This window comes from Jaculus jaculus, chromosome 7 (assembly GCF_020740685.1).
Source record: "Jaculus jaculus isolate mJacJac1 chromosome 7, mJacJac1.mat.Y.cur, whole genome shotgun sequence".
In the NCBI taxonomy this organism is placed as follows: domain Eukaryota; kingdom Metazoa; phylum Chordata; class Mammalia; order Rodentia; family Dipodidae; genus Jaculus; species Jaculus jaculus.
This window is the reverse complement of record NC_059108.1, coordinates 91,109,463-91,129,322: the sequence shown is the minus strand read 5'-3', so window position 1 is coordinate 91,129,322 and position 19,860 is coordinate 91,109,463. Positions and strand designations below refer to the sequence as shown.

General features: G+C 41.3%; 1 protein-coding gene across 2 annotated transcripts in view; it reads left to right on the top strand.

The window, feature by feature from the left end:
• Nucleotides 1-19,860, top strand: part of Sec23a (SEC23 homolog A, COPII coat complex component) — an 88,481-nt gene that overhangs the window by 13,814 nt on the left and 54,807 nt on the right. For both annotated transcript variants that reach the window (XM_045154390.1, XM_045154391.1), the window contains 2 exons: nucleotides 8,524-8,760; nucleotides 18,835-18,914. In XM_045154390.1, coding sequence (XP_045010325.1) covers nucleotides 8,524-8,760; nucleotides 18,835-18,914 — 317 coding nt within the window. The remainder of the gene's footprint in view (nucleotides 1-8,523; nucleotides 8,761-18,834; nucleotides 18,915-19,860) is intronic.

Here is a 19,860-nt window from a genome sequence, read left to right as displayed (position 1 = left end):
TAATCCCAGCACTCGGGAGGCAGAGGTAGGAGGATCGCCATGAGTTCGAGGCCACCCTGAGACTACAGAGTTAATTCCAGGTCAGCCTGGACCAGAGTGAGACCCTACCTCGAAAAACCAAAAAAAAAAAAAAAAAAAAAAAGGTCATAAAAATTATTTATTTGAGAGTGACAATCAGAGACAGGCAGGCAGATAGAGAGACAGAGAGAATGGGTGCGCCAGGGCCTCCAGCCACTGCAAACAAACTCCAGACACCCCCTTGTGCCCCCTTATCCATCTGGTTAATGTGGGTCCTGGGGAACTGAGCCTCGAACCAGGGTCCTTAGGCTTCACAGGCAAGCACTTAACTGCTAAGCCATCTCTCCAGCCCTGTTATTTCTTTTTTTGTGTTTCCTTTTTTATTTTTATTTATTTATTTAATGTTTTGGGTTTTTGAGTTAGGGTCTCACTCTAGCCTAGGCTTACATAAAATTCACTATGCAGTCTCAGGGTGGCCTCGAACTCATGGTAATCCTCCTACCTCTGCCTCTTGAGTGCTGGGATTAAAGGTGTGTGCCACCATGCCTAGCTGCCAGTCAGTAATTTTTGCATCTTGGCTACTTATTGTTTTTTTTTTTAATTTAATATGCATTTATGTAATTATTATTTTATATTATTTAGTTAGTTAGTTGAGAGAGGGCGCAAATAGAGAATGGGGATGCCATGGCCTCTAGCCATTGCAAACAAATTCCAGATGCATGTTGACACATTGTGCATCTGGAACTCACTGTGTCCCCCCCCTACTTTATTTCAGTATAACTATGCTTATAAAAACGCACTCATTGTTTAATAGAATACAGTTTTACTGATCCTATGCAATGTGGTACATGATTTGTGATTCAAAAAAATGTAGGTTGATGGGCATGGTAATGCACACCTTTCATCCTAGCACTCAGAAGGCAGAGGTAGGAGGATTTCTGTGAGTTCAGTGCCAACCTGAGATTACATAATGAATCCCAGGTCAGCCTGGGCTAGACCTTATCTTGAAAAAATATATATATATGCATTCTCATTCTGGTTTATTTTTATCCATCACTTCATTTTTATTTTTTGATCCAAAATGTTAAGATTTTATTTACAAAGCTTTTTGTTGTACAGAAAGTGAAAACGTTACAATCCCAGTGTAACTGGTAGCCACAGACTCACCAATCACAGCTATCGACGCTACAGCAAGATTCTTACATAAAAACCTAGCAATGCTTTTAGTTTTGTTGGAGTGAAGTCCCAAGCTTGGTAATGGAATACCAAGAGGTACTAAATGGAGGACAGTGGAATGTCACAGGAACTATTCTTTGGCTTTTCTTTTGTTTTGTTTTTAAGTTTATTTTTATTTATTTACATGAGAGAGGGAAAGAGAGACAGAGAAAGAATGGGCGCACCAGGGCCTCTAGCCATTGCAGACAAACTCCAGATGCATGCACCACCTTGTCCATCTGGCTTTAAGTGGGTCCTGGGCAATCAAACTTGGGGCCTTTTGCTTTGTAGGCAATTGCCTTAACCACTAAGCCATCTCTCCAATACCACTTTGTTGTTTTATTTGCCCCCTCCCCCGAAACTGAGGTGTCACTGTGTTAACCAGGTTTATCTTTTTCTTTTGAGTTGTTTTTTTTTTCCCCCCTTCAAGGTAGGGTTTCATTCTAGCCCAGGCTGACCTGGAATGTACTGTGCAGTATTAGGCTGGCCTTGAACTCAGCAATCCTCCTACACAGCAACCAGGCTTGTCTTGAATTTGTTGGCTCAAGTGAGTCTCTCAAGTTTCCAAGACCACAGCTGTACACCACCATGCCTGGCCAAACTATAGTTGTTAAGTTTTAAAAATTTTTACTTTTATTTAATAATTTATTTTGGTTTTTCTAGGTAGGGTTTTGCTCTAACCCAGGCTGACCTGGACTTTACTATGTAGTCTCAGGGTGACTTTGAACTCACAGTGGTCCTACTGTCTCTGCCTCCTGAGTGCTGGAGTTAAAGGCATAGTGACTGGCTCAATATTTATTATTTTTTATTTATTTATTTTTTTCTTTTTTAAAAATTATTTATTTATTTATTTATTTGAGAGAGACAGACACAGAGAGAAAGACAGATAGAAGGAGAGAGAGAGAATGGGCGCACCAGGGCTTCCAGCCTCTGCAAACGAACTCCAGACGCGTGCGCCCCCTTGTGCATCTGGCTAACGTGGGACCTGGGGAACCGAGCCTTGAACCGGGGTCCTTAGGCTTCACAGGCAAGCGCTTAACCGCTAAGCCATCTCTCCAGCCCTATTTTTTATTTTTAAAAAAACATTTTGGGGCTGGAGAGATGGCTTAGCAGTTAAGGTACTTGACTGCAAAGCAAAGGACCCAGGTTCAATTCCCTAGGACCTATGTAAGCCAGATGCACAAAGTGGCACATGAGTTTGTTTGCAGTTGCTAAAGGCCTTGGCACACCCATTATCTCTTTTTTTTTCTCTCTCTCTCAAATAAACAAATAAAAATATATCTAAATATATTTTATTTTATGAGGGGAGGAGGGAGCAGGATCTTATGTAATTCACTCTAGGCTTGAACTTGCTGTGTAGCTGAAAATGACTTTGGATTCCTGATCCTTATGCCTCCACTTCGAAGAATTGAGATTACTCATGTGTGTCATCATATCCATCTTGAAAAGTAACAGATTGAAATTTTTTTTTTTTTTTTCAAGGTAGGGTTTCACTCTAGCTTAGCCTGACCTGCAATTGCTAATTTCAGTGTGTTTAGGGTGACTTCCAACTCATGGTGATCCTCTTACTTCTGCCTCCTTAGTGCTGGGATTAAAGGTGTACACCACCATGCCCAGCAAGATTTTTTTTTTAAACTAAGAAATTAAGCCTCATATAATGAAATAAAATAGTAAAAGTCTCTTCTAGATGACTATACATATGCATACATGTATATGTTAAGATATATTTGTTACAAGCTTTTTTTCTTTCTTTTTTTTCTGAGGTAGGGTCTCACACTAGCTCAGGCTGACCTGGAATTCACTATGTAGTCTCAGAGTGGCCTTGAACTCACAGTGATCTTCCTACTTCTGTCTCCTGCATGCTGGGATTAAAAGTTTGTACCACTATGCCTAGCATAAGTTGTCATATATATATTTAATTAATAGCTTCCATGATTATAAACAATATCCCATGGTAATTACCTCCCTTCCCTTACCTTCCCTTTGAAACTCCATTCTCCATCATATCGTCTCCCCTTCTCAATCACTCTCTCTCTCTCTCTCTCTTTTTTCGAGGTAGGGTCTCATTCTAGCTCAGGCTGACCTGGAATTCCCTCTGTGGTCTCAGGGTGGCTTTGAACTCACAGTGATCCTCCTACCTCTGCCTCCCTAGTGCTGGGATTAAAGGCGTGTGCCACCATGCCTGGCTCCAGTCTCTCTTTTATTTTGATATCATGATCTTTTCCTCTTATTATGATGGTCTTGTGTAGGTGGTGACAGGCACTATGAGGTCATGGATATCCAGGCCATTTTATTTCTGAGTGGAAAAATATTATAAGGAGTCCTACTCTCCCTTTGGCTCTTAGATTCTTTCTGCCACCTCTTCCGCAATAGACCCTGAGCCTTAGAAGGTGTGATAGAGATATTGCAGTGCTGAGTACTCCTGTGACTTTTTTCCAGCACCATGACACCTTCTGAGTCATCCCAAGAACACTGCCATTGGAAAAGAGAAATTTTTCTACCAAAAGTGAGAGTAGCATTTATATGTGGGTATGAATATTTATTTATTTATTTTATTTTCACAATTTTATTAACATTTTCCATATTTATAAAAAATATCCCACGGTAATACCTCCCCCCCCGAACTTTCCCCTTTGAAATTCCATTCTTCATCATATTACCTCCCCATCTCAATCATTGTACTTATATGTATACAATATGTGGGTATGAATATTAAGAGAAGTGCTTACAGGGAAGTTTGATAAGCATAATATGTACATTTAGCCAGATAGCAGCAGATGTTACACCCCTAGGGCTCATGACTACCCTTGTTTTAAGTTTTCAGTATCAGGAATGTATTCTCTCCCATGGAGTGGGCCTCCACTCCAATTAGAGGGCAATTGGTTTCCACTGTGACAGACGTGCCACTATTGTACCTATTGGCTCATTGGCCTGGCTGGCAAGATTTAAGACTTGCAGTGTCCACTACTGAGTATCTTCACTGGTGATTTCTCTCTCTCCCATTGAACTGCATGCAGAATGGCTTCTTCCAGCTTTCTGTCAGCTGGTCTACATGGAGGAGGTTATCAGCTCAGTTCCAGCAGAATTTCTTAGTGGCCTTGCGCCCCAAATATGTGGAGTCTTTGGCAATAGGGTCTTACCATCTATTCCTGGTAGGAAACCAAGGGCCTTGGCAATGGCCTGTAATGTTTTGGGGCATCAGGGACCTCCCTGGCCAACAACTTAGTGGAAGGTATCCTATCCCTAGCACTGAAAATTTTCTAGCAACAAACTATGGCTCCTGAGTGTTCCATTGTCCAAAAAACATAAGTTTCCTCTTAGATTTTGATTAGCCCTCTTTCCACCTTTCCTTTACTCATTCTCTTCCCCTGACCTCACTTGGATCTTTTCATCCCCATTAATCTATTCTTCTACTTACATATATACAATACCATCCTATTAACTACCCCTCCCTTCCTTTCTCTTCCTTTTATCTCTCTTTTCTAGCTTACTGGCCTTTGCTACTGAATTTTCTTCCTACTCACACCGAAGTCCAGTCATCTGTAGCTAGGATCCACATATGAGAGAGAACATGCAATGTTTAGCTTTCTGGGCCTGGGTTACCTCACTTAGTATAATCCTTTCCAGATCCATCCATTTTCCTGCAAATTTCATAGCTTCATTTTTCTTACCACTGAGTAGAACTCCATTGTATAAATGTGCCATATCTTCTTTATCCACTCATCAGTTGAGGGACATCTAGACTGGTTCCACTTCCCAGCTATTGTGAATTCAGCGGCAATAAACATGGTTGAGCAGGTATCTCTTAGGAAGTGAGATAAGTCCTTAGGATATATGCCTAGGAGCGCTATAGCTGGGGCATATGGTACTTTCTAATTTCTTCATATAGGCACTTAAAGCTATAAATTTCCCTCTTAGGACTGCCTTCATTGTGTCCCAAAGGTTTTGGTATGTTGTGTTCTCATTATCATTTGACTCTTATGAATTTTTTGATTTCCTTCTTGATTTCTTTATTGACCCATTCATCATTTAGTAGTGTATTGTTTAGTTTCCATGATTTTTTGTATGTTCTATAGCTTTTCTTGCTATTGATTTGTAGTTTGATTCCATTGTGGTCAGATAGAATGCAAGGAATTATTTCAATTTTCCTGTATTTGTTAAGATTTGCTTTGTGTCCTAATGTATGGTCTATTTTAGAGAATGTTCCATGTGCTGCTGAAAAGAATGTATATTCTGCAGCATTTGGATGAAATGTCCTGCATATATATGTTAGGTCCATTTGTTCTATGACCTCATTTAATCCAGATGCCTCTCTGTTTATTTTATGCCTGGATGACCAGTCAATTAATGAGAGTGGGGTGTTGAAGTCACTGACTACAACTGTGTTTGATCTCATCTGTGACCTCAGTTCTAATAGCATTTGTTTGATGAGGTTGGGAGTTCCTATGTTAGGTGCATATGTGTTTAGGATTGTAATGTCCTCCTGTTGGAGTGTGCCCTTAATCAATATAAAGTGACCTTCCTTATCTTTCCTAACTAATATTGGACTGAAGTCTACCGTGTCAGATATTAGAATAGCAATCCCTGCTTGTTTTCTAGGCCCATTTGCTTGAAATGCCCTTTCCCAACCTTTGACCCTAAGATAGTGTTCATCCTTTATAGAAAGGTAAGTTTCTTTGAGGCAACAAATTGAAGGATCCTGCTGTTTAACCCAGCCTGCAAACCTATGTCTTCTGGTTGGGGCATTGAGGCTGTTGATATTAAGAGAGATTATTGAAAGGTGTATATTTATTTTTGCCATTTTTTTGTAGTTCTTCTGGTTTTTACCTTTGCTTTCATGTATTGTTTAAAAAATTTTTTTTTAGTTTTTATTTATTTGAGAGTGACAGAGATAGAGAGAGAAAGACAGACAGGGAGAGAGAGAGAATGGGCGTGCTAGGGCTTCCAGCCACTGCAAACGAACTCCAGACGCATGCGCCCCTTGTGCATCTGGCTAACATGGGTCCTGGGGAATCAAGCCTCGAACCAGGGTCCTTAGGCTTTGCAGGCAAGCGCTTAACTGCTAAGCCATCTCTCCAGCCCTGTTCTCATGTATTAACTAGTATTCGAGTATGGTTTGTTTTTTTCCAGGTTCCATATATGTGTACTTTTCTTTCTCTTAAGCATGGAGGATTCTTTCACGTGTTTTCTGTAGAGCTGGTTTTGTCTTCAAATTTCTTTTGCTCTGCTTTTGTTGTGGAATGTCCCTATTTCTCCGTCTATTTGAATGGATAGCTTTGCAGGATAAAGTAACCTTGGTTGACAGTTGTTATCTTTCAGAACTTGTAATACATCACTCCAAGCCCTTCTGGCTTTTAAAGTTTGTGTTGAGTAATATGCTGTGTTCCTGATCAGCTTGCCTTTGTAAGTAACTTGATTTTTTCTCTAACTGCTTTCAACATATGTTCTTTGGTTTGTTTGTTTGGTAGTTTAATTATAATATGACACGGAGAGGTTCTTTCCAGGTTTTGTCTGGTTGGTGTTCTAAAGGATTCCTATATTTGCATTAGCACCTCTTTCCCAATTTGGGGTAAGTTTTCTTCTATGAGTTTGTTGAAAACGCTTGCTGTGCCTTTGGAGTGAAATTTTTCTCCTCTACTATACCCTGAATTTTTATGCTTGATCTTTTCACAGTGTCCCAAATATCTTGAAAGTCCCATCCATACCTTTCTGTTTTTTTTTCTTTTCACAATTTTTATTAACATTTTCCATGATTATAAAAAATATCCCATGGTAATACCCTCCCCCCCACACTTTCCCCTTTGAAATCATACTTTTCTATTAGTTTGTATTTCTCTTTGTTGGACTATATTAGATCTGCCACCTGGTTTTCTAGTTTAGATATTTCGTCCTCTCCTTCATCCATTCTACTGGTGAGATTTTCTACAGTTTTTTATTTCATTTTCTGTGTTCTTCATTGCTAGTAATTCTGACTGGTTTTTCTTTATTATTTGTATTTCCTTATTTATGTCTAGTATTGACCTCTTTATTTCATTTTCTGTGTTTTCTTTGATTCCTTTGATTTCCTCTTTCATTTCTTTGATTTTTCTCTGCCTTCTTTGAGCATATATATATATATATTTTTTGGTTTTTCGAGGTAGGGTCTCACTCTGGCTCAGGCTGACCTGGAATTCACTATGTAGTCTCAGGGTGGCCTTGAACTCACGGCGATCCTCCTACCTCTGCCTCCCGAGTGCTGGGATTAAAGGCGTGCGCCACCACGCCCGGCTCTTCTTTGAGCATATTTATAATCATTCTTTGGAAATCTTTCTTAGGCATTTCCTCCCTATTTCTCCCACTGGCCCATGTGATCCTCTACCTCATGATCTGCTCCTCTTTTGTTTGCTGTGGCCCTGCCTTCATGTTTCTTGAGTTTGTGTGGTGCTCCGGTGTCTTTTTTTTTTTTTTAAATATATATATATTTATTTACTTAAGAGAGAGAAAGAGGCAGAGAGAGAGAGGGAGAGAATGGGCCCTCCAGGGCCTCCAACCACTACAAATGAACTCCAGACACATTCACCCCCCTGTCATCTGGCTTTCTTGGGTCGTGGATAATTGTACCAGGATCCTTTGGCTTTGCAGGCAATGCCTTAACCGCTAAGCCATCTTTCCAGTCCCCCCGCTTTTTTTTTTTTTTTTAAGACAGTGTAGATCAGGTTAGCCTGGAACTTGCGTCAGTGTTCTTGATTGCCTCCCAAATAATGAGATTACAGGTATGCACACCATGCCTGGGTGTGTATGTGTGTATATGGCTTTTTTTTTTTTTTTTTTGCTGCTGGGGATTGAACTTGGTTTTGTTTATGCTAGAGAAGCACTCTAACTATAAGCTTCATCTCTAGCTCTATACATTTTTAAGAAGTTTTTATCACTGGGTGTGATGGCACATGCCTTTAATCCCAGCACTCAGGAGGCAAAGGTAAGAGGATTGCTATGAGTTCGAGGGTACCCTGAGAGTACATAGTGAATTCCAGGTCAGCCTGGGCTAGAGAGTAAGACCCTACCTTGGAAAACCAAAAAAAAAAAAAAAAAGTTTTTATTGATAATACATAGTTTTTAAACCAAATTTTAAACTTTTAATTCAGTGCTGTGTTTTGAATTCTCTCCCATATAATCTGTTCTATACCTATAGTGACTTAGTTTTACTGTGTGATTCTATTGTGCACATTGTTTAATTAGTTCCTTGCTGACCTTGTTATGCTGAAGCATTATACCTTTAAATAAACCTTCTTTTTCTCTTGAATTCTTTTAAAGCGTGGTCCTCAGATGCCTTTGATATTCCTCTATGTGGTTGACACCTGCATGGAAGATGAGGACTTGCAAGCTCTGAAAGAATCCATGCAGATGTCACTAAGTCTGTTACCACCGACAGCTTTGGTCGGACTTATTACTTTTGGGAGAATGGTGCAGGTTCATGAACTTGGATGTGAAGGCATTTCAAAGAGCTATGTCTTCAGAGGAACCAAAGATCTGTCTGCCAAACAGCTGCAGGTAAGGAAGGATGGTGGTTTTCAATCTGTTCGTGGATATCACTATAAATGCTTATTAGTGCTTTCTGGATGTCAGTTTCTTAAAAACAATGAATTCTTAATTCATTTTATTATAATTGGATTGTACAACTTTAAATTTAATGTTGATACCAGTTTTCTATACTGTTCCTTAAATTCCTGTTGTACAGATTGAAGACCATTTACTTTTAACTATCTTTCAAATTTAAATTGAACTGAAGATAATTGACTGGCCTTGAGATTACAGCTTTGTGTCTTCTAATAGGTGTGTTGAAGGCAGGAAGGAGACTGGGAATTTGAGCTAGATGCTTACTTTAGGAGAGGGATGATTGGGTGTATAAGTCTGAAGGGAAGGGATAAGGAGACAAGAAAAAGAAGAGATAAGCAGACCCAGGTTTTAGAAGACATGGTCTCCTTTAGGTAATAAGGGGATCATCTGTTTCTGTGAGACAAGACAAAAGGTAAGCAAGTGCTCACCTGTAAAATGGAGGTATATGTTGAGAATTCTAGAAGTATTTTGATTTGGATTTTTGGCATATTTACATGCACAGGTATGTGAGGAGGGGCTACATACTAAGAAATCATGTTGTTACAGTGTGCTATTGTTTTCTTTTTTGTTTTTTATTAATTAGTTTGTCAGTGTGCTATTTTTAACCTGTAAAGTAGAAATTAAGAATCTGCTTCATTGCTTTTGCAATGGTGTCACTATAGCTCAGGCTGCCCTCATACTTTTTAAAAATTGTTATCTTTTTATATTTTTTCAAGGCACGGTCTCACTGTAGGTCAGGCTGACCTGGAATTCACTCTGTAGCTTCAGGCTGGCCTTGAACTCATGGTGATTCTCCTTCCTCAGCTTTAAGAGTGCTGGGATTAAAGGTGTGTGCCACCATGCCTGACTGGCTTCATACTTTCAAATCTGCCTCAGCCTCCTGAGTAGCTGAGATTCTAGGCATTCATTGCTATGCCTAGCTTTTCATTATTATTTTAATATTTTTATTTATTTGCAAGAGAGACAGAAGGAGGGAGGGAAGGAGAGAGGGTGAGACATTATGTATAGGTGAGCCAGGGCCTCTTGCCACTACAAACAAATTCCAGGTACATGTACCACATTGTACATCTAGCTTTATGTGGGCACTGGAGAATTGAATCTAGACCAGCAAACTTTGCAAGCAAGTACCTTTAACTGCTGAGCCATCTCCCTAGCCTTAATTATTATTATGTGTTTTTTTGGTGTCTAAATAGTATATATAGGGCTGGAGAGTTGGCTTGGCTTGCAAAGCCTAAGGACCCAGGTTCGATTCTCCAGGTCCCACGTAAGCCAGATGCACATGGTAGCACATACATTTGCAGTTTGTTTGCAGTGGCTAGGCGCCCTGGTGTGCCCATTTTCTTTGTCTCTCTCTCCCTCTCTCTGTCTGTAATAAATAAATAAAAATAAAATCGTAAAAAAAATAGTATATATAAAGAGTTCACTCAGAATTTGGTATATAGTAAAAAATGATTATTTCTGATATCAATATAGAAATGCTACAAATTGGTTCAGTATTTTTTTCTTTGTAGATATTTAGATTTTATACTTCTTTCACCTTTTGTTTCATTTATTTTATTTAATTATTATTATTATTATTATTATTATTTTTTGCTTTTTGAGGTAGGGTTTTGCTCTAGCCAAGGCTGACCTGGAATTCACTGTGTAGTCTCAGGGTGGCCTCAAGCTCACATCAATCCTCCTTTCTTTACTTCCTGAGTGCTGGGATTAAAGTCATGTGCTACCACACCAGGGATTATTTAATTTTTTTTGGTTTGTTTGTTTTGAGGTAGGGTCTTGCTATAGCCCACGCTGACCTGGAATTCATTATGTAGTCTCATGCTGGCCTTGAACTCACAGCAATCCTCCTACCTCTGCCCTCTGAGTGTTGAGGTGTGCAGCACTATGCCCAACTTATTTTTATTTATTTTGGTTTTTCGATGTAACATCTCACTCTAGCTCAGGCTGACCTACACTTTATAGTCTCAGGGTAGCCTTGAACTCTCAGCAATCTTCCTACCTCTGCCTCCCACGTGCTGGGATTAAAGATGTGCGCCACCACACCTGGCTAGCTTATTTTTTTAAGGTATTTTGTTTGTATTTGTATATTTGAGAGAGGGGGGGAGAGAACGGGTGTGCCAGGATCTTTAGCCACTGCAAACAAACTCAGATGCATGTGCCACCTTGTGCATCTGGCTTACGTGGGTCCTGGGGAGTCAAACATGGATCCTTTGGCTTTGCAGGCAAGTTCCTTAACCGTTAAGCCATTTCTCCAGCTCCTTTTTAAAAATTTTTTGAAAGAGTGTCTCCTGAAGCTCTGGCTGGCCTCAAACTTATTATGCCTCTATCTCTTGAGGGCTGGGATTATAGGCACGTACCACCTTATCTGTTTTATGTTGTGCTGGTGATTGAACCCAGGGCTTTGTACATGATCAAGCATTGGACCACTGAACTATCCTCACTGGCTTGATATTTAGACTGTTACATATTTTCTTTTTTTTTTAAAATTTAATTTATTAGTTTTCTTTTCAGTAAATACAGGCAGTTTGGTACCATTATTTAGGCTCATCTGTGATCTACCCCTTCCCATTAGACCCTCCTTGTTAATGCAAATGGGTCGTGCATTGTGGAGTTAGCCCCCAGTTATTGGTATGATAAATGTCTCTGCAAATCATGACCCAACATGTGACTCTGACATTCTTTCCGCCCCCTCTTCCGCAAAATATCCCTGAGCCATGTTGGGTTCATTTTTGGTCTGCTTCAGTGCTGAGGTGTTGGGGGCCTCTGAGGCTCTGGCTCTCTGATTTGGTAGGAGTTGATTTTTCTCTGCGTTGATCTCCTTCCCCTTTGTGCTGGTATCCCGTTCACAGGAAAACATCACCCTTGCTTATTTCGCCAGTTGTCCTTAGTTTCAGTTGGGCCCCAAAGGTATGTTGGGGCAGCTCTCTTCTTAGGATCTGCATCTATCTGGAAAAGAGAAGCAGATTCTCCAATGGAGAGTAAGTTAGCACCCAGAAAATTGAGATAAGACTTACTTTTTTGATAGACAGTATGGTAGGTGTAGGCCCTCTTATACCCCGTGATTGATGGTAGCTTGATATTATAGAGTGGGCTTGTGTTTGGGTATGGTTCTGACTTGTTTCCCAGCTCCAGCTAAGGGTCTAGTACCACTGAGTGGATCAGTTAGCCAAATCAAGAGCAATTGATTCCTCACCATGGCTGTGTACCACTATTGCACTTGTGTGGGCATCACATCCGGTTATTTGTTGCTAATTAGGTTAAACAATGTGTTGTTTGGACAGCTCTTGGTCATTTCCCCCAGTCGCCTATGTAGCGCCTTCTGGCACTAGACACGCTGACTGTCTGGGGACTGACTCTCTCCTGGCTTCCAGCCATGTCATTCCATTTTACCTGTCAGCTGCCTATGGAGTCTTCAGCAATAGGGTCTTACCACTGGCCTTTGGTGGGTCATCAAGTACTCTGACAGAAGTCTGTCATTGTTTTGGGAAACCTTGTAGGTTTCTCTGATCCAAAGCTCATTGTGGATGGTAGGCCCAAGCTGGAAGTGGGGGTTACAGGTCAGTGTCCACTAAGAAATTGAGGAAAAAGATAACTAATATACAAGAGTTAGAGAGGAGAGAGATAGAGGGGAGAGGGGGAGAGAGAGGGAGGGAAGATGTAGAAGATTTACGTCAGTTTTGATCCCACCCTCTCCAGTGTCTTGTGGTTCAGGTGTTTCCTGCTGTTACATATTTTCACTCTACTACTACATGACTAAGCCCTTCTAGACTTATGAATGCTTCAGTAAAATAATATTTTTATGTCTAGAGAGAGAGAAAGCCACTTGAGATTCAAAACCAAATGGTACATTTGGTAAGACATTTAGAACACTAAGTGCACACTTAAAAGGTACTTTGTAACCTTAACCTCCCTGTTATGGGATACCACATACTTCTTCATAACACTGTGGCTAGGAGTTCATACCAAGTTTATTAACTTCATTCCTTCCTTTCATATATTAATTCCCACAATGGCAGGAAATATTTATTTACTACTTGTTCTCGTTGCTGGCACAAAGCACTCAACCAAAAGCAGCTTTTCAGAGGAAAGGTTTATTTTCACTTACAGACTCAAGACTCAAGGGGAAGCTCCATGATAGAAGGGGAAAATGTGGAATGAGCATAGGCTGGCCATCACTTCCTGGCCAAACATCAGGTGGACAACAATAGCAGGAGTCTGTGCCAAACACTGGCAAGGGGAAGCTACCCCCAACAACATGCCTCCTCTGGAGAGTCCAATTCCTAAATTTCCATCAGCTGGGGACCTAGCATTCAGAACACATAAGTTTATGGGAATACCCAGCTCAAACTACCACACCACTGTATTCCTTCTACATGATAGGTGCTTAAGATACAGTTGCTGAAAGAGATGAATGGATGTAAGTTAAGAGGTGTGAACAGTGCATTTAAGCATTAACTTTATTTTGAGTATTGGTTAGATATGAAGTATTTCTGGATTAATATCCTTCCTCTTCACTCACATAACATTTGCTTTCATAACTGCTTTCTCATGGTGAATTGTTGATTCTCTAAGAGTATCTCCATCTGGACTACTTGCCTTCAAGGAAAGAGACTGTGTCTTTCTTATTTATTTTTTTCATTTTTCTTTTTTTGAGGTAGGGTCTCACTCTAGCTCAGGCTGATCTGAAATTCACTATGTAGTCTCAGGGTGGCCTCAAACTCATCGGTGATCCTCTTACCTCTGCCTCCCGAGTGCTGGGATTAAAGGTGTGTGCCACCATGCCTGGCTCTCATTTTTCTTTTTTTTTTTTAATTGACAACTTCCATAATTGTAGACAATATCCCATGGTAATTCACTCCCTCCCCCGACTTTCCCCTTTGAAACTCTAGTCTTCATCATATCCCCTCCCCCTCTTAATGAGTCTCTCTTTTATTTTGATGTCATGATCTTTTATCTCCTATTATGATGGTCTCGTGTAGGTAGTGTCAGGCACTGCGAGGTCATGAATATCCAGGCTATTTTGTGCCTGGAGGAGCACATTTTAAGGAGTCCTGCCCTTCCTTTGGCTCTTATGTTCTTTCTTCCACCTCTTCCACAATGGACCCTGAGCCTTGCAAGGTGTGATAGAGATATTGCAGTGCTGAGCACTCCTCTGTAACTATTTCTCAGCACCATGGTGCCTTTTGGATCATCCCAAGGTCACTGCCATCTGAATAGAGAAGCTTCTCTACCAAAAGTGAGAGTAGTATTAATAAGTGGGTATGACATTAAGAGAAGTGCTTACCGGGCAGTTTGGTGAGCATAGTATATACCTTTAGGCAGACAGCAGCAGATGTTACACCCCTGGGGCTCATGACTACCCAACCCCTGTTGCAGCTTTTCAGTATCAGGGATGTATTCCCTCCCATGGAGAAGGCCTCTAGTCCAATTAGAGAGTGGTTGGTTTCCCCCATAACAGACCTACCACTATTGCACATTGCACTCATTGGCTCATTTGGCCTGGGTGGCCTTTTTTTTTTTTTTTTTTTTTTTTGTTTTCTTTGAGGTAGGGTCTCACTCTAGCCCAGGTTGACCTGGAATTCACTATATAGGCTCGGGGTAGCTTCCAACTCACAGCAGTCCGCCTACCTCTGCCTTCCGAGTGCTGGGATTAAAGGCATGCGCCACCATGCCTGGTTTCTGGATGGCCAAATTTAAGGCTTGCAGTATACTGTTGAGTATCTCCACTGGTGATTTCTCTCTCCCCCATTGAACTGCATGCAGTGTAGCTTTTTCCAGCTTTCTGTCAGCTGGTTTACAGGGAGGAGGTTTTCAGCTCAGCTCCAGCAGGATTTCTTAGTGATTTTGCAGCCCAAGTATGTGGAGTCTTCAGCAATAGCGTCTTCCTGGTGGGAAACCAAAAGTCTTGGCAGTCTGGGCTGGAGAGATGGCTTAGCGGTTAAGCACTTGCCTGTGAAGCCTAAGGACTCTGGTTCAAGGCTTGATCCCCAGGACCCACGTTAGCCAGATGCACAAGGGGGCGCACGTGTCTGGAGTTCATTTGCAATGGCTGGAAGCCCTGGTGCGCCCACTCTCCTCTCTCTCTCTCTCTCTTTCTTTCTGCTTCTTTCTCTCTCTGTCGCTCTCAAGTTAAAAAAAAAAAAATAAACAACAACAAAAAAGTCTTGGCAGTCGCCTGTTATGTTTTGGGGTTATCAGTGACCTCCCTGGTCAACAACTCACTGGAAGGTTTCCCATCCCTGGCACTGAAAATTTTCTAGTAACAATCTGTGGCCTCTGAGTGTTCCATTGTCCAAAAAGTAGGTTTCTGCCGGGCGTGGTGGTGCACGCTTTTAATCCCAGCACTCAGGAGGTAGAAGTAGGAGGATTGCTCTGAGTTCAAGGCCACCCTGAGACTCCATAGTGAATTCCATGTCAGCCTGAAAAAAAAAAAAGTAGGTTTCCATATGACTTATTTATATCCTCTTAGATTTTGGTTAGCCCTCCCTGCACCTCTCCTTTACTCAATCTCTTCCCCTGACCTCACTTAGGTCTTTTCATCCCATTAATCTGTTCTTCTACTTATATGCAATACCATCCTATTAAGTACCCCTTCTCTTCCTTTCTATTCCCTTTCTATTTCCTTTCTAGCTTACTGGCCTGTGCTACTGAGTTTTCTTCCTACTCACAAACCCAATCATTTTTAGCTAGGATCTACATATGAGAGAGAACATGTGATGTTTTGGCTTTCTGGGCCTGGGTTACCTAAGTATTATTCTTTCCAGAACAATTTATTGTCCTGCAAATTTCATAATTTCATGTTTCTTTACAGCTGAGTAGAACTCCAGTGTGTAAATGTGTCACATCTTCATTATCTACTTATCAGTTGAGGGACATCTAGGCGGGTTCCATTTCCTAGCTATTGTGAGTAGAGCAGAAATAACCATGTTTGAGCCAGTATCTCTTAGGAAGTAAGATGAGTCCTTAGGCTTTATGCCTAGGAGTGGTATAGCTGGGTCATATGGTAAATCTATTTTTAGCTGTCTCAGGAACCTCCACACTGATTTCCTCAAGCACTGGACCAGATTGCATTCCCACCAACAGTGTAGAAGGGTTCCTCTTTTTCCACATCTTCTCCAGCATTTATGGTCATTTGTTTTCATGATGGTAGCTATTCTGATAGGAATGAGATGGAATCTCAATGAAGTTTTAATCTGCATTTCCCTGATGGCTAGGGATCTTGAACATTTTTTTTCAGATTTTTGTTTGCCATCTGTATTTCTCCTTTTGAGAACTATTTTGTTCCATGGCTCATCTTTTAATTGGGTTGTTTGGTTTCTCTTTTTTTTTTTTGGGGGGGGGCTTTTGAGATAGGGTCTTACTCTAGCTCAGGTTGACCTGGAATTCACTCTGTAGTCTCAGGGTAGGCGTGAACTTTGATTTATTTTTGTCTCTGATTAATTTGTTTCTTTCTTTCTTTTTTTTAAATTTTGTTTATTTTTTATTTATTTGAGAACAACAGACAGAGAGAAAGAGACAGATATATATATATATATATATATATGTAGAGAGAGAGAGAGACACACACACAGAGAGGGGGAATGAGAATAGGCGAGCCAGGGCCTCCAGCCACTGCAGATGAACTCCAGATGTGTGCGCCCCCTTGTGCATCTGGCTAACGTGGATCCTGGGGAGTTGAGCCTCGAACCGAGGTCCTTAGGCTTCATAGGCAAGCACTTAACTGCTAAGCCATCTCTCCAGCCCGCTTTCTTTTTTATTATAGATTGAATTTATTTATTTATTTTTGTAGTCAATGAATATGGTCAAGATAGTACCATTGTTAGCCTCCTCCCTGTCCTCCCCCCCCCCCAACAGGGACCCTCCTTGTTGGGGTATATGGGTTGTGCATTGTGGGGTTAGCCTTCAGTTTTGGGTAGGAGGAAATGTCTCTGCATATCATGACACAGTGTGTGGCTCTGACATTTTTCTGCCCCCTCTTCCACAAATTTTCCTGAGCCATGTTGGCTTCATATTAGGTCTGCTTCTGTGTTGAGATCTTGGGTGCCTCTGTATCTCTGGATATCTGCTTTGGTAGGGGTTGATTGTTGCTCTATGCCTGTCTCCTTCACCATTGTGCTGGTTCCTGGTTTGCCAAGAAAACAGCATTCTTGCATGTTTCCCCTATTATTCTTAGTTTCAGCTGGGGCCCTTTTGAGGTATGATGGGGTGGTTCTGTCCTTACAATCTGTGTCTATCTTAAAAAAAAGATTCTCCAATGGAGAGTAAAGTTAGCACCAAGTAAATGTGATAACCATTGTTTTTTACAGAGAGTTTAATGGAGAGTGGGATGGTGCTGAATTGTTCCCCAGCTCCAGCTATGGATTCTATTCCACTGAGCAGATCAGTTAGCCAAATCGAGAGCAGTTGGTTTCCCACCATGGCTATGTGCCACTATTGCACTTGTATGAGCATCACGTCAGGGGGTCGAAGTTGAGAGGGGGGTCGGGGTGGAGTGGAGCAGCTTTGAAGTTGCGGATGGCAGGGGTGGGCAGGAGGTGGGGCATAGAGGGACTGAATTGGGGGAGGAGGGCCTAAAGACCTGCGGGGTGGGGGGAGGGAGTGCTGGGGGTCTGTGGATTCCGCCAATCGCCTGTGCCTGTGGTGCAGGTGGAACTGCTGGCCTGGGTCTTCTTGCCTGCAGTTATGGTGAGAGTAGCCTGAGGCTGGGACTCTGGCTAGGAGGGCTGCTTGGGGTGATTGGGGGACTGGTGGGTTACCCAAGAACATGGGAATCAGCCGGTTCTCTCTTTTGCCCTTCCCCACCCTCCCACTTGCAATCTATTAGAGATTGCTCTCCCCTAAAAGTCCTAATGGCCCCTTAATTCCTTGCTGCTCCTTCCTGAGAGTTGTGGTGGTTAGGCAGACACCATCTTGACTGGTACTCTGATTTATTATTACTGTTTTTTTTTTGAGTTCTTTATATATCCTAGATATTAAACCTCTGTTAGATGTGTAGCTGACAAAATTTTTCTCCCATTCTGTAGGTTGCCTCTTTGCTCTACTCACAGTGTCCTTTGCTGTACAAAACCTTTGTAATTTCATGAGGTCCCAGCAGTTGATCTGTGGTTTTATTTCCTGAGCCTTTTGTTTGTTTGTTTGATGTAGGGTTTCACTCTAATCCCGGCTGACCTAGAATTTACTATGTAGTGTCAGGTGGCCTCAAACTCACAGCGATCTTCCTGTCTCTGCTTTCCAAGTGCTGGGATTAAAGGCATGCACCACATGCCTGGCTTCATGTTTTCTTTTTATTATTATTATTTTTGTGTGTGAGCGAGCGAGTGAGCGAGCAAGTGAGCGAGTGAGAGAGAGAGAAAGAGAAAATTAGCATGTCAGAGCCTCCAACCACTGCAACTGAACTCCAGATGCATGCACCACCTTTGTGCACATGTGTGTGACTGTTGCAGTCAAGTTTACATTGCTAGCAGAAATCACCTGACCCAGAGCAGTTTTTAGGAAAAAATGGTTTTATTTTTGGTTTATAGAGGAAGGCCCATGATGGCATGGGAAAACAATGCCATGATTGGGTGGACATCATCCCTTGGCCAATGTAAGGTGGACAATAGCAACAGGAGAGTGTGCCAAAACTGGCAAGGGGAAACTGGCTATGACACACATAAGCCCGCCTGCAACAATATGCTGTTTCCAGGTGGCGTTAATTCCCAAATCTCCATTAGTTGGGAACCTAGCATTTAGAACACCTAAGTTTGTGGAGGACACCTGACTCAAACCCCCACAGCGACCTTGTGCACTTGTGTCTCCTTGTGTGTCTGGCTTACATGGGACCTTGAGAATTGAACATGGGTCCTTAGGCTTTGCAGGCAAGTGTCTTCACTGCCAAGTCATGTTTCCAACCTGTCTTTCTTATTTTTATGTGGTTAATTTTAGATATAGCACCTTGATCATAGTAAATAGTTGATAAATCTTTGTAGAAATAAATAAATGGTAGTCACTTAAGTAATCTGTTTGCAGGAAATGTTGGGGCTCTCCAAAGTACCAGTTACTCAAGCAACACGTGGTCCTCAGGTACAACAGCCGCCTCCTTCCAATAGGTAATTAATATGGTAAATAGAATTTTATAGTTCACTCAACTATTAAATTTTTTTAACAACCTTTATTCATATGTACAATGTATCCTGATCATAATCCGCTTCCACTAGCCTACTTTTCCTTTCATATTAGTCCCTCTTCTGTTTTGGTGTCATCATTTTTTTCAGGACTTGTGTAGATAGTATCAGCCACTGTGAGGTCTTGAATGCAATGGCCACTTTATGTTGGAAAGACAGTGTTCCAACACAATCCTCCCTTTCCTTTGGCTCATACGTTCTTTTGACTACTTCTTCTGCAATGGTTCCCACAGCTGTGTTAAGCATCTTATACTCTTAAGCATAGACAGTTGGTGATACTGTACTACTAAATATTTTTAAAAATTATTTCCTTTTTTCTGTTTTCAAATTTTATTTATTTATGTAACAGAGGGTGGGGGGGAGAGAGAGAGAGAATGAGAATCAGAGCATGGGTACATCAGGTCCTCCTGCCACTGCAAACTAATTCCAGACGCATGTACCACTTTGTGCATCTGACTTTATGTAGGTACTAGGGAATTGAACCCAGGTCTTTATGCTTTGCAGGCAAGTGCCTTAACTGCTGAGCCATCTCCAGGCAATTTAAAATTTTATATTGTTTTGTTTTTGAGGTAGGCTCTCACTGTAGCACAGGCTGATCTGGAATTTACTATATAATCTCAGGCTCCTATCTCTGCTTCCCAAGTGCTGGGATTAAAGGTGTGCACCACCATCCTGGCTTCTGTTTATCTGTTTGCCTGCTCCTTTTCTTCCTCCTTACCTGGTACTGAGGCTTAAACCCAGGGTCTTTTTTACCTTTAAATTTCTTTCATTTATTTAAATATTTAATTAATTAATTTATTTAATAGAGAAAGAAGCATATAGAAAGAGAGAATGGGCATATTAGGGCCTCCAGCCACTGCAAACAAACTCC